This window comes from Oncorhynchus nerka, unplaced genomic scaffold, assembly GCF_034236695.1.
Source record: "Oncorhynchus nerka isolate Pitt River unplaced genomic scaffold, Oner_Uvic_2.0 unplaced_scaffold_1143, whole genome shotgun sequence".
NCBI lineage: Eukaryota > Metazoa > Chordata > Actinopteri > Salmoniformes > Salmonidae > Oncorhynchus > Oncorhynchus nerka.
Genome location: NW_027040183.1, coordinates 22,167 through 37,929, shown reverse-complemented (window position 1 = coordinate 37,929; position 15,763 = coordinate 22,167). Strand labels below are relative to the sequence as shown.

Sequence of the window (15,763 nt, the reverse complement as noted above, 5' to 3'; positions counted from 1 at the left end):
GGCGGCTGCACCAGTTTCCTCACATTAAATTAAAAGTAGGTTTGTGACCTAACACACTTACAAAATGGCTGTTGAAACTGTGGGACACATTTCTCTGCAACATTAGAAGTCGGATAAATGTGTTGATTTGATGGAAAGACGAGAAGACTGGTAAGTCTAGGCTACATAGAACTATATTATATTATAAAGTTAGGTCGTTGACAGACTTTCAATAGTCAGAGTAGGTTTGATATATGATCTCTTATCATGCTGACAACCTGATGGTCTCGTTTGAAATGTGAAAAATATCAGGTCTAGTCTACCTGCTCTGTCCTGACACTGGCAGGCCTATATTGTCATACGAACTATCACTAACAAACCACTATTATACAGTTGAAGTCAGAAGTTTACATACACTTAGGTCGGAGTCATTAAAACTCGATTTTCAACCACTCCACAAATGTCTTGTTAACAAACTATAGTTTTGGCAAGTCGGTTAGGACATCTACTTTGTTCATGACACAAGTCATTTTTCAAACAATTATTTACAGACATATATTTCACTTATAATTCACTCTATCACAATTCCAGTGGGTCAGAAGTTTACATACACTAAGTTGACTGTACCTTTAAACAGCTTGGAACATTCCAGAAATTATGTCATGACTTTAGAAGCTTCTGATAGGCTAATTGACATTATTTGAGTCAATTGGAGGTGTACCTGTGGAAGTAAAACCGCCATAAAAATGCCAGACTACGGTTTGCAACTGCACATAGAGCCAAAACTGTACTTTTTGGAGAAATGTCCTCTGGTCTGATGAAACAAAAATAGAACTGTTTGGCCATAATGACCATCATTATGTTTGGAGGAAAAAGGGGGAGGCTTGCAAGCCAAAGAACACCATCCAAACCATGAAGCACGGGGGTGGCAGCATCATGTTGTGGGGGTGCTTTGCTGCAGGAGGGACTGGTGCACTTCACAAAATAGATGGCATCATGAGATAGGAAAATTATGTGGATATATTGAAGCAACATCTCAAGACATCAGTCCAGAAGTTAAAGCTTGGTCACAAATGGGTCTTCCAAATGGATAATGACCCCAAGCATACTTCCAAATTTGTGGCAAAATGACTTAAGGACAACAAAGTCAAGGTATTGGAGTGGCCATCACAAAGCCCTGACCTCAATCCTATAGAACATTTGTGGGCAGAACTGAAAAAAGTGTGTGCGAGCAAGGAGGCCATACAAACCTGACTCAGTTACACCAGCTCTGTCAAGAGGAATGGGCCAAAATTCCCCCAACTTATTGTGGGAAACTTGTGGAATGCTACCCGAAACATTTGACTCAAGTTAAACAATTTAAAGCAATGCTACCAAATACTAATTGAGTGTATGTAAACTTCTGACCCACTGGGAATGTGATGAAAGAAATAAAAGCTGAAATAAATCATTCTCTCTACTATTATTCTGACATTTCACATTCTTAACATAACGTGGTGATCCTAACTGACCTAAGACAGGGAATGTTTACTCGGATTAAATGTCAGGAATTGTGAAAAACTGAGTTTAAATATATTTGGCTAAGGTATATGTAAACTTCTGACTTCAACTGTACATTTTAACCTTGCCTACATTACATAATATAAAATATCTTACTTGTTGCAAAAGTCTTTCTGAATGTATAAATGATTCCCCCTCAGATCAATCATTCCCCCTTTAGCCTTTCAGTCTACATTTTCAGATTTGTTTAGAAAATAACAGATTGATAGATAATAGCCTACTTTTAGTGAATACAAATAAGTGTGAGACATGGCCTTGTGTTGCTGCACTGTCTAGAACTACCTTAACAAACAGTGACTTATTATTATTATTGACAGTTACCATGGAGAAGAGATGTCACAACTACATAATCATGTGAATTCATTAAATCATCTGACTGTTTCGATGTGTCTGTTAGTAAATGTTTTTATTTCTGAGAGATAATGAATAAAAAAGAACAATTGACATTCAAGAATTAGTTGTCATTATGTTAATCACAACCAACATGCTGGATCTCTGTTTAGTTGTCAGAGGTCTAAAATGACTCTCTCTGGGGAGAGAGAGGAGGGGGTCCCTGCCTCTAAAATGAGTCTCTCTGGGGAGAGAGAGGAGGGGGACCCTGCCTCCAAAATGAGACTCTCTGGGGAGAGAGAGGAGGGGGACCCTGCCTCCAAAATGAGACTCTCTGGGGAACATGACACCACAGCTAAAAGGTGAGATGACAAGTTTGTTCATGTGAAGAGTTTATTTCCAAAATGCTGTATCCCAATCACATTTGTTTTCATCAGAAATGATTGCTCATGGTTACTTTCTATTGGTTCGGTTGCCAGAGACGTGACCCAGTCGTTAAGTATTTTTGTTCTGTATCTATGGATGAGACCCAGTAGTTAAATCTTTTTGTTCTGTATCTATGGATGAGACCCGGTCGTTAAGTCTTTTTGTTCTGTATCTATGGATGAGACCCTGTCGTTAAGTCTTTTTGTTCTGTATCTATGGATGAGACCCAGTAGTTAAGTCTTTTTGTTCTGTATCTATGGATGAGACCCTGTCGTTAAGTATTTTTGTTCTGTATCTATGGATGAGACCCAGTAGTTAAGTCTTTTTGTTCTGTATCTATGGATGAGACCCAGTCGTTAAGTCTTTTTGTTCTGTATCTATGGATGAGACCCAGTAGTTAAATCTTTTTGTTCTGTATCTATGGATGAGACCCGGTCGTTAAGTCTTTTTGTTCTGTATCTATGGATGAGACCCGGTCGTTAAGTCTTTTTGTTCTGTATCTATGGATGAGACCCAGTAGTTTAGTCTTTTTGTTCTGTATCTATGGATGAGACCCAGTAGTTAAGTCTTTTTGTTCTGTATCTATGGATGAGACCCTGTCGTTAAGTATTTTTGTTCTGTATCTATGGATGAGACCCAGTAGTTTAGTCTTTTTGTTCTGTATCTATGGATGAGACCCAGTAGTTTAGTCTTTTTGTTCTGTATCTATGGATGAGACCCAGTAGTTAAGTCTTTTTGTTCTGTATCTATGGAAGAGACCCAGTAGTTAAGTCTTTTTGTTCTGTATCTATGGATGAGACCCTGTAGTTAAATCTTTTTGTTCTGTATCTATGGATGAGACCCGGTCGTTAAGTCTTTTTGTTCTGTATCTATGGATGAGACCCTGTCGTTAAGTCTTTTTGTTCTGTATCTATGGATGAGACCCAGTAGTTAAATCTTTTTGTTCTGTATCTATGGATGAGACCCGGTCGTTAAGTCTTTTTGTTCTGTATCTATGGATGAGACCCTGTCGTTAAGTCTTTTTGTTCTGTATCTATGGATGAGACCCAGTAGTTAAGTCTTTTTGTTCTGTATCTATGGATGAGACCCTGTCGTTAAGTCTTTTTGTTCTGTATCTATGGATGAGACCCAGTAGTTAAGTCTTTTTGTTCTGTATCTATGGATGAGACCCAGTAGTTAAGTCTTTTTGTTCTGTATCTATGGATGAGACCCTGTCGTTAAGTCTTTTTGTTCTGTATCTATGGATGAGACCCAGTAGTTAAATCTTTTTGTTCTGTATCTATGGATGAGACCCGGTCGTTAAGTCTTTTTGTTCTGTATCTATGGATGAGACCCTGTCGTTAAGTCTTTTTGTTCTGTATCTATGGATGAGACCCTGTCGTTAAGTCTTTTTGTTCTGTATCTATGGATGAGACCCAGTAGTTAAGTCTTTTTGTTCTGTATCTATGGATGAGACCCAGTAGTTAAGTCGTTTTGTTCTGTATCTATGGATGAGACCCAGTAGTTAAGTCTTTTTGTTCTGTATCTATGGATGAGACCCTGTAGTTAAGTCTTTTTGTTCTGTTTCTATGGATGAGACCCAGTGGTTAAGTCTTGTTGTTCTGTATCTACGGATGAGACCCAGTAGTTAAGTATTTTTGTTCTGTATCTATGGATGAGACCCAGTAGTTAAGTCTTTTTGTTCTGTATCTATGGATGAGAGCCAGTCGTTTGTTCTAAATGATCCATTGCCAAACTGGGTGGTAACGTTCTTATCCCTTGCTAGCTAGGCAACTACAGATAACTTACAGTCACGTCAAAGAGTGCAGCCAGTATAACATCAATGTAGCTGCAGTTCCATTTGTTTTAGCTGTTTTCTAGTGACATTTATTTGGATAAATCCATGACAATGAGCTAATGATGCACAATTTCACCTGGCATAGAACATGTGCTCTCTCGTCAGGACACTGTTGTTCAGAGTCCTTTAAACTATCAAAGCCAATGTACCAACATTTCTGAAAACGGATACAGTGGGGAGAACAAGTATTTGATACACTGCCGATTTTGCAGGTTTTCCTACTTACAAAGCATGTAGAGGTCTGTCATTTTTATCATAGGTACACTTCAACTGTGAGAGACGGAATCTAAAACAAAAAATCCAGAAAATCAATCAATAAAATGCAAATGAATTACATAAAAATCATACAATGTGATTTTCTGGATTTTTGTTTTAGATTCCGTCTCTCACAGTTGAAGTGTACCTATGATAAAAATGACAGACCTCTACATGCTTTGTAAGTAGGAAAACCTGCAAAATCGGCAGTGTATCAAATACTTGTTCTCCCAACTGTATATAGTGTTTTGGAATGAAACTCTTCTTACAGTATGTTTCCCCATCTGAGCTCAGAGTAGACGAGAGACATAATGTTTGTCTCTGTTGTGTTGAAGCCCAATCAAGCAGGAGAGACCAGCCTCCCCTGTGCCCAGCGGTCTGTCCATGAAGAGTGAGCGGTCTATGGGTACACCTATATTGTTTAGAGAGGGAGACGTTTCTACTGAACAAAGGTAAGAGGTACTCATGGGTCATGGTCTGTGAGTTAAACAGCACTGTCTCTAGTCATTTCTCCTCTCCCATTTTTCAATTTATTTTTGTTGTTTTAATAATCAATAGGCTAATCATTTTTACCATTTTCAAAGTCCTAAAACAATATTAAACAAACACAACATTCCCTCCCTGTGTGTGTGTGTGTGTGTGTGTGTGTGTGTGTGTGTGCACTCCTTGGATGTTTTGTCCACAGAAACCAACAGGAGAGATCAGAGTCAGAGATTCTCAGTGGTCAGTCTTCCCAGAGTCAGCAAACAGACCTGGCCTCCATATTCAGTGTATGTGGTCCTGTTATGTACATATGTTTTCATTTACCTCAAGAAAAAGTTGATCTGTCAATCATTCATTAATGTGTTAATGAGAAAGCATTTATTCTCTTGTTTAACTAATTTACTTCATTTATTTCAGTTGCTTGAAGAGAATATTATGACATTTGTAAAGAACGAGCTGAAGATGTTCAAGAGGATTCTTAGTCCAGAACTCTCACAAGGCTTTGAGAGTCAGAAGCAGGATAAGGAAGTGGATGCTGAAGATGAGAAGCAGGAGAGCAGTGCCAGAGAGGGGGCTCTGAAGATCACACTGCACGTCCTGAGGAAAATGAACCAGAAGGAGCTTGCTGACACACTGGAGAAAAGTAAGAGCTGTCTGCCTCATGTTGAATGCTGTTTTATAACAAACATTTAAAAGCTGAAACTAAAGTACAGCTAAAGTAGCCGTGTAACTCAATGACATTGTACCTGAATTAACACAACACCTAGTGACCTCATCAAGTACAGTAGCAGCAGGGATGTGTTGTGGTGATTCATTTAGACAAGAGAGAATTAATAATACCATCAATAATACCAATAATGATATAATCAGTCACACGGTGTGTAATGTATAATGAAAACATTTACACATTTATACAGACAGTTACAGTAAGATAATACATTATTACCATTTAAACATTATAGCACAGTCTAACAATACTGTAGGCATTAAATCAGATGTAACATTAATATCCTCTGTGTTATTTCTTCATTCAGATGAGCTTGCTGTGATTTGCCAACGTGAACTCAAATCTAATCTGAAGAAGAAGTTTCAATGTGTATTTGAGGGGATCGCTAAACAAGGAAACCCAACACTTCTCAATAAGATCTACACAGAGCTCTACATCACAGAGGGTGGAACAGGAGAGGTCAATAATGAACATGAGCTGAGACAGATTGAGACAACAACCAGGAAACAAGCAAGACCAGAGACTGCAATCAAATGTAACGACATCTTCACACCCTTAACTGGACAAGACAAACCTATCAGAACTGTGCTGACAAAGGGAGTCGCTGGCATTGGAAAAACAGTCTCTGTGCAGAAGTTCATTCTGGACTGGGCTGAAGGAAAAGCAAATCAGGATGTCCAATTTGTTTTTTCCTTCCCTTTTCGGGAGCTGAATTTGATGAAAGAGAAAAAACACACTTTGATTGAACTTCTCTATCACTTCTCAATGGAAACCAAAGAATCAAGAATCTCCAAATACGACAAGTACAAAATTCTGTTCATCTTTGATGGTCTGGATGAGTGCCGACTCCCCCTAGACTTCCAGAAGAACAAGATATGTTGTGACGTCACCAAGTCAACCTCAGTGGATGTTCTGCTGACAAATCTCATCAAGGGAAATCTGCTTCCCTCTGCTCTCCTCTGGATAACTACCCGACCTGCAGCAGCCAATAAGATTCCTTCAGGGTGTGTTGACCAGGTGACAGAGGTACGAGGGTTTAATGACCCACAGAAGGAGGACTACTTCAGGAAGAGATTCAGTGATGAGGATCTGGCCAGCAGAATCATCTCACACATAAAGACATCAAGGAGCCTCCACATCATGTGCCACATTCCAGTCTTCTGTTGGATTTCTGCAACAGTCCTTGAACACATGTTGAAATATAAGAGAGAAGAGATGCCCAATACTCTGACTGAGATGTACACACACCTTGTGGTGTTTCATACAAAACAGAAGAATGAAAAGTATCTTGGGAAAGAAGAGAGAGGTCCAGACTGGAATAAAGAGAGCATTCTGTCACTGGGAAAACTGGCTTTTCAACAGCTTGTGAATGGCAATCTGATTTTCTATGAAGAAGACCTGAAAGAGGCTGGCATTGATGTCAATGAAGCCTCAGTGTACTCAGGATTGTGCACACAGCTCTTTAAAGAGGAATGTGGGCTGTACCAGGACAAGGTGTACTGCTTTGTGCATCTGAGCATTCAGGAGTTTCTGGCTGCTGTATATGTGTTCCTCTCATTCAGCAACAACAATGAGAATCTTATGGCCGAACCTCAAACAACATCCAGCAACGATTGTCTACTGAAGACAGAAGTTACTGTCTACAAGAGTGCTGTGGATAAAGCCTTACAAAGTGAGACGGGAAACCTGGACCTTTTCCTCCGCTTCCTTCTGGGCCTCTCACTGGAGTCCAATCAGAAGCACTTACGAGGTCTACTGACAAAGACAATAAGCAGCTCACAGAGTCATGAAGAAACAGTCAAGTACATCAAGGAGAAGATCAGTGAAAATCCCTCTCCAGAGAGGTGCATCAATCTGTTCCACTGTCTGAATGAACTGAATGACCATTCTCTAGTGGAGGAGATCCAAAGCTACCTGAGATCAGGAAGTGTCTCCAGTGATGAACTCTTACCTGCACAGTGGTCAGCTCTGGTCTTTGTGTTGCTGACTTCAGAAAAGGAGCTGGATGTGTTTGACCTGAAGAAATACTCCAGATCAGAGGAAGGTCTTCTGAGGCTGCTGCCAGTGGTCAAAGCCTCCAGAGCTGCTCTGTGAGTAAATACAAATGCATTTAAGTACTAATCATCAGGAAGAAATATTAAGTTTAGAGAAAAATATGTATTATTGAATAACATATTTAATCAGTGCATTGGTGTTCACATTAGTATAACAAAATGACCATACAATTCTAAGAAACAGAAGATGAATCTATAGGTTGTTTGAGAGAATAAACCAAATACATTTGCCATTTTCCTTCTACAATCCTGGTGTTAAATTAACAGTGTGTTTGTGATGATCTCTTTGCAGGTTGTCAGGCTGTGGTGTCACAGAGGAAGGCTGTGCTTCTCTGGTCTCAGCTCTGAAGTCAAACCCCTCACACCTGAGAGAGCTGGATCTGAGTAACAATGACCTGAAGGATTCAGGAGTGAAGCTGCTCTTTGCTGGACTGGGGAATCCCCACTGTAAACTGGAGACTCTGAGGTCAGTATTCCTGTATTTGGTCAACAAGTGATAACTGTTCACTAGATCCACATGTGTTTACCAGGCACATAGTCCACATCATATGTGTGTTTGGACAGTGAAGTTTACAGTTTTAAATTTGGCGCTATGCTCCAGCATTTTGGATTTGAGATCAAATGTGTAATATTAGGTGACAGTACAGAATGTAACCTTTAATTAGAGGTTAATGGTGAGAGTTTAGAATGTCACCTTTAATTAGAGGTTAATGGTGAGAGGTTAGAATGTCACCTTTAATTAGAGGTTAATGGTGAGAGGATAGTATGTCACCTTTAATTAGAGGTTAATGGTGAGAGGTTAGAATGTCACCTTTAATTAGAGGTTAATGGTGAGAGGTTAGTATGTCACCTTTAATTAGAGGTTAATGGTGAGAGGTTAGTATGTCACCTTTAATTAGAGGTTAATGGTGAGAGGTTAGTATGTCACCTTTAATTAGAGGTTAATGGTGAGAGGTTAGTATGTCACCTTTAATTAGAGGTTAATGGTGAGAGGTTAGTATGTCACCTTTAATTAGAGGTTAATGGTGAGAGGTTAGAATGTCACCTTTAATTAGAGGTTAATGGTGAGAGGTTAGAATGTCACCTTTAATTAGAGGTTAATGGTGAGAGGTTAGTATGTTTTGTTGTAGCCTCTGTAACTCTCTCACTCGTTATTATTAATGATTCATTCATGGTCTTTCTTAAACTTGTTAGGGCCGTGGTCCGTGGTGGGAACATCAATCAGCGGAAATGTTCAAGAGCGCCACCTATAGAGGTTGATAAACCTCAAACTTTCATTAAAATGGACATACAATGTACTGAATTAAAGCTACACTCATTGTGAATCTATCCACCAAGTCAGATTTGTAAAATGCTTTTCGGCGAAAGCATGAGAAGCTATTATCTGATAGCATGCACCCTCAAAATACTGCAACGTCACCTAACACGACAGATTTTGCGTTAGCCGGCGCAAACCAAAACGCAGAAATAAAATATAAAACATTCATTACCTTTGACGAGCTTCTTTCTTGGCACTCCTAGATGTCCCATAAACATCATTTAGGGTCTTTTTTCGATTAAATCGGTCCATATATATAGCCTAGATATCGATCTAAGAATACTGTGTGAACAACGGAAAAAAATTGCTTTTTCTAACGTAACGTCATTTTTTTAAATTAAAAAAGTTGACGATAAACTTTCACAAAACACTTCGAAATACTTTTGTAATGCAACTTTAGGTATTAGTACACGTTAATAAGCGATAAAATTCATCAGGAGGCGATGTAAATTCTATAGGTCTCAGTTGGAAAATATTGTCAGGAGAAATCTCAACCAAAACATCCGGTCGGAGACCGGAGGGAATCGCTTCCCTTGTGTCGGTTTGACCAAGAATCAAAGCCGAATCAAATGACAAGACTCTAGACATTGTGTGGAAGCTGTAGGCACTGCAACCTCGGCCTCATTTAATTCGGTTCACTTTGAACAATTCCTTGAAGTCGCGCATGGATATTTATTTCCATTTTCAGTGATCAGATTTCCCTGCACTTTTCGATGAAACGCACGTTCTGTTATAGTCACAGCCGTGATTTAAACAGTTTTAGAAACGTCTGAGTGTTTTCTATCCACACATACTAATCATATGCATATACTATATTCCTGGCATGAATAGCAGGGCGCTGAAATGTTGCGCGATTTTTAACAAAAAGCTGCGAAAATTCGCAACTTCCCTAACAGGTTTTAATCATGGCAGTCACAGGCTTGATGTAGTCATTGTTGGCAAGGAAAATGGTACCAAATACTATACTTTTGACTACTTTAATACACTATAAGTGAATTGGTCATAATATTATGACTTCGTAACATGGGGGCAATAGAAACATAAAGATCACTCAGTTCTTAACAGTAGCACAGATATGTATGAAAATAGCCTCAAATAAAAGGTGACATTATAGACTGACCAGTAGACTGACCAGTAGACTGAACCAGTAGACAACCAGTAGACTGAACCAGTAGACTGACCAGTAGACTGACCAGTAGACTGAACCAGTAGACAACCAGTAGACTGAACCAGTAGACTGAACCAGTAGACTGACCAGTAGACTGACCAGTAGACTGACCAGTAGACTGAACCAGTAGACAACCAGTAGACTGAACCAGTAGACTGACCAGTAGACTGACCAGTAGACTGAACCAGTAGACTGACCAGTAGACTGACCAGTATACTGAACCAGTAGACTGACCGGTAGACTGAACCAGTAGACTGAACCAGTAGACTGACCAGTAGACTGAACCAGTAGACTGAACCAGTAGACTGACCCAGTAGACTGACCAGTAGACTGAACCAGTAGACTGACCAGTAGACTGACCAGTAGACTGACCAGTAGACTGACCAGTAGACTGAACCAGTAGACTGACCAGTAGACTGACCAGTAGACTGAACCAGTGACCAGTATACTGAACCAGTAGACTGACCAGTAGACTGAACCAGTAGACTGACCCAGTAGACTGACCAGTAGACTGACCAGTAGACTGAACCAGTTGACTGACCAGTAGACTGAACCAGTAGACTGACCAGTAGACTGACCAGTAGACTGAACCAGTAGACAACCAGTAGACTGAACCAGTAGACTGACCAGTAGACTGACCAGTAGACTGAACCAGTAGACTGACCAGTAGACTGACCAGTATACTGAACCAGTAGACTGACCGGTTAGACTGAACCAGTAGACTGACCAGTAGACTGACCAGTAGACTGAACCAGTAGACTGACCAGTAGACTGACCAGTAGACTGACCAGACCAGTTTAAGAAGACGTATCAGTCAGAAGACAGACAGTGAGGTATCAGACTTAGATTGTATTGAATATACAGTTCACACCATATCTATTTTGACAGTGACACTAACATTTTAAATGTGGCTCTATACTCCAGCATTTTGGATTTGAGATGCCAGTATACTCAAATGTTCATACAAACCATATTTCTCTCTAGAAGCAATATTATGATCATTTATAATAATGATACATTAATTTATTAATAGATATTGCAAGTTTCAGGACACTGATATATCTGAATATGTTGAAAAATATACTGCCACTATTTTCACCACCAAAGAATAGCAGTGTTGTTTTAATATGATTTGACTCTTTTCAGGCTGTCAGGCTGTGGAGTCACAGAGGAAGGCTGTGCTTCTCTGGTCTCAGCTCTGAGGTCAAACCCCTCACACCTGAGAGAGCTGGACCTGAGTAACAATGACCTGAAGGATTCAGGAGTGAAGCTTCTCTCTGATGGACTGGGGAATCCCCACTGTAAACTGGAGACTCTGAGGTCAGTGTTAATGTAATTGGACAACAAGTGATAACTATTCACCAAATCCACATGTGTTACCACATTACCAGACACACATAGTCCACATCATATGTGTTTACCAGGTACACATAGTCCACATCATATGTGTTTACCAGGTACACATAGTCCACATCATATGTGTTTACCAGGTACACATAGTCCACATCATATGTGTTTACCAGGTACACATAGTCCACATCATATGTGTTTACCAGGTACACATAGTCCACATCATATGTGTTTACAGAGACATAGTCCACATCATATGTGTTTACCAGACACATAGTCCACATCATATGTGTTTACCAGATACACATAGTCCACATCATATGTGTTTACCACATAGTCCATCATATGTGATACATAGTCCACATCATATGTGATTATCAGACACATAGTCCACATCATATGTGTTTACCAGATACATAGTCCACATCATATGTGATTATCAGAGACACATAGTCCACATCATATGTGTTTACCAGACACATAGTCCACATCATATGTGATAGTCCATCATATGTGTTTACCAGACACATAGTCCACATCAGATACATAGTCCACATCATATGTTTTACCAGATACATAGTCCATATCATGTGTTTACCAGACACATAGTCATCATGTGTTTACCAGACACATAGTCCACATCATATGTGTTTACCAGGTACACATAGTCCACATCATATGTGTTTACCAGATACATAGTCCACATCATATGTGTTTACCAGACAGATAGTCCACATCATATGTGTTTGGACAGTGAAGCTTACAGTTTTAAAATGTATTCTATACTCCAGCAATTTAGATTTGAGAAAACAGTTTAATATTAGGTGACAGTACAGAACGTCACTTTTTATTAGAGGTTAATGGTGAGAGGTTAGTATGTCACCTTTAATTAGAGGTTAATGGTGAGAGGTTAGAATGTCACCTTTAATTAGAGGTTAATGGTGAGAGGTTAGTATGTCACCTTTAATTAGAGGTTAATGGTGAGAGGTTAGAATGTCACCTTTAATTAGAGGTTAATGGTGAGAGGTTAGAATGTCACCTTTAATTAGAGGTTAATGGTGAGAGGTTAGTATGTCACCTTTAATTAGAGGTTAATGGTGAGAGGTTAGTATGTTTGGTTGTAGCCTCTGTAACTCTCTCACTCTTTATTATTAGTGATTCATTCATGATCTTTCTCAATCATGGCAGTGACAAGCTTGATGTAGTCATCGCGTTCAAAGAATATGGGACCAAATACTATCCTTCTGACTACTTTAATACACATTCATTCATTTATGAATAGATATGGCAGGTTTAAAAAAATATACTGCCACTCCAATTTCACCACCAAAGAATATCAGTGTGGTTTTAATATGATTTGACTCTTTGCAGGCTGTCAGGCTGTCTAGTCACAGAGGAAGGCTGTGCTTTTCTCGTCTCAGCTCTGAGGTCAAACCCCTCACACCTGAGAGCTGGATCTGAGCTACAATCACCCAGGAGACTCAGGAGTCAGACTGCTCTCTGCTAGACTGGAGGATCCACACTGCAGACTGGAGAAACTCAAGTATGTAGAGGGTTTATGTCAATGTTCATATCAGACATGTTTGACTTATCAGACTAGTTAAGACCAACATTCTTATCAAAACTTGGACAAAGTTATATGCTGACTGTGTGTGTTTATCCGTGTGTGTGCGTGTGCGTGTGTGTGTGTACTTGTGTGAGTGTGTGAGTTGACGTGTATCACTCAATGACAATCTGCTCTTCTGCTTACCGCTACAGTGTGGAACATGGTGGAGAGTACACAATGAATCCTGGGCTTAGAAAATGTGAGTGTTGACTACTGTGAAGAATATGACTAAGAATAAGTCTTAATTCAAGTTCAAGTCAAAGTCGAAGACCACCATCATTAATTACTTGGTCATATTAAATATCAGCTGTAGTTCTACAGAAGCAGAAATCAGGGACACCAAAGTTTAGAAAGAGTTGCTTTGACAATGTGTGTGTCTGTGTATGTCTGTGGTGTGTTCTTGTTACATTAGCAATGTGTGAGTGTTCATGCATGCATACATGAATGTGTGTGTGTGTGTGTGTGTGTGTGTGTGTGTGTGTGTGTGTGTGTGTGTGTGTGTGTGTGTGTGTGTGTGTGTGTGTGTGTGTGTGTGTGTGTGTGTGTGTGTGTGTGTGTGTGTGTGTGTGTGTGTGTGTGTATGTGTGACATCATGGTTCAGTACGACATCATGGTTCAGTATGACATCATGTGTCCAGCGTGTGTGTGTTCATCAATGCATACAGGTGTTTGAGTATGTGTGTAATTAATGTGAATAAGTGTGTTTTATAATACCATACAGTATATCATATGATCATTCAACAAGTTACCTTTTTGATTTCTAATATTGTGTCTGGTTTCATCCATCAGATGCATGTGATCTCACACTGGACCCAAACACAGTAAACAGACTCCTCTCTGTCTGAGGAGAACAGAAAGGTGACACGTGGGAGAGAGGATCAGCCATATCCTAATCACCCAGAGAGATTTGGCTACAGGAAGCAGGTGCTGTGTAGAGAGGGTCTGACTGGGTGCTGTTACTGGGAGGTAGAGTGGAGTGGGAGAAGGGCTGCTATTGGAGTGACATATAAAGGAATCAGCAGGAGAGGAGAGTGTGAGGACAGTCTGATTGGATGGAATGACAAGTCCTGGAGTCTGGTCTGCTCTGACAACCTTTATACGGCCTGGCACAATAATAATACCACTCTCATAGCCGTCCCCCCCTCCAGCTCCCACAGAGTAGGAGTGTATCTGGACTGGCCAGTCGGCTCTCTGTCCTTCTACAGAGTCTCCTCTGACTCACTGACCCACCTGTACACATATCACACCACATTCACTGAGCCCCTCTATCCAGGGTTTCTGGTTTATGACTCCTCAGTGTCCCTGTGTCAGGAGGTCCCTGTGTCAGGAGGTCCCTGTGTCAGGAGGTCCCTGTGTCAGGAGGTCCCTGTGTCAGGAGGTCCCTGTGTCAGGAGGTCCCTGTGTGAAACACAACTTGGACCTGCTGAGGTCTGAGCGCGACTTCTGTTTGTTGTTGGGAGCTGGAAGCTGAACGAGAGGTTTATTGTTTTTGTAAAGCTGACCGTGTTTTTATATTGTTTTATTTTATGATCCTGCAGCACTGTTGGGCTTAGTTGCTGTGACTGCTGCTGTCTGTCCCGGGTATTGTAATGTTTTTAAAATTGTATAAACTGCCTTAATTTTGCTGGACCCCAGGAAGAAGAGATGCTGCCTTGGCAGCTAATGGGGATCCACAATAAATACAAACACAAAATAAAAATACAACATGGCGTTTCCCTTTAATCATGGTTCAGTATGACATCATGGTTCAGTATGACATCATGGTTCAGTACGACATCATGGTTCAGTACGACATCATGGTTCAGTACGACGTCATGGTTCAGTACGACATCATGGTTCAGTACGACATCATGGTTCAGTACGACATCATGGTTCAGTATGACATCATGGTTCAGTATGACATCATGGTTCAGTACGACATCGTGGTTTAGTACGACACTCTTAGAACAGCTCTCTAGTGTGTAAATGATTGTAAATATTCATGAATAAACACCATTGACGTTGACAGACATTGTCATTAATAGAATGAATCACCACACTGTGTTGTAAAAACTGTTTTCATTTAGAAATCACTGATCTTGTTGTTATTGGACTTCTTGGTGTTTGTAAATATTGTTGTCTGTAGAATGTTTATTTGTCAAATTCTTGACACAACAATCTTGTTTGTATTTAAACTCAATTCCACTGAATGTAATGTACATGTGACAGATGTGACTAATAAAGTTAATCAACCAGATGGAAGAAGAGAGGTGTAAATGTTTTAATACTGATCAGAATATGACAGTACAGTAATAGATGGAAGAAGAGAGGTGTAAATGTTTTAATACTGATCAGAATGTGACAGTACAGTAATAGATGGAAGAAGAGAGGTGGAAATGTTTTAATACTGATCAGAATGTGACAGTACAGTAATAGATGGAAGAAGAGAGGTGTAAATGTTTTAATATTGATCAGAATATGACAGTACAGTAATAGATGGAAGAAGAGAGGTGTAAATGTTTTAATACTGATCAGAATATGACAGTACAGTAATAGATGGAAGAAGAAAGGTGTAAATGTTTTAATACTGATCAGAATATGACAGTACAGTAATAGATGGAAGAAGAGAGGTGTAAATGTTTTAATACTGATCAGAATATGACAGTACAGTAATAGATGGAAGAAGAGAGG

General features: G+C 39.8%; 1 protein-coding gene across 1 annotated transcript; it reads left to right on the top strand.

Moving 5' to 3' along the window:
• Window positions 1-2,057: 2,057 nt before the first annotated feature.
• On the top strand, window positions 2,058-15,320 carry LOC135570047 (NLR family CARD domain-containing protein 3-like). Its single transcript, XM_065016107.1, is given in 12 exon segments — window positions 2,058-2,231; window positions 4,723-4,839; window positions 5,073-5,157; window positions 5,288-5,513; window positions 5,905-7,687; window positions 7,944-8,117; window positions 11,284-11,457; window positions 12,859-12,933; window positions 12,935-13,030; window positions 13,246-13,292; window positions 13,883-13,925; window positions 13,927-15,320. Coding segments are annotated over 12 exon segments (3,594 nt in total). The 5' UTR covers window position 2,058; the 3' UTR covers window positions 14,528-15,320.
• Window positions 15,321-15,763: the final 443 nt, after the last annotated feature.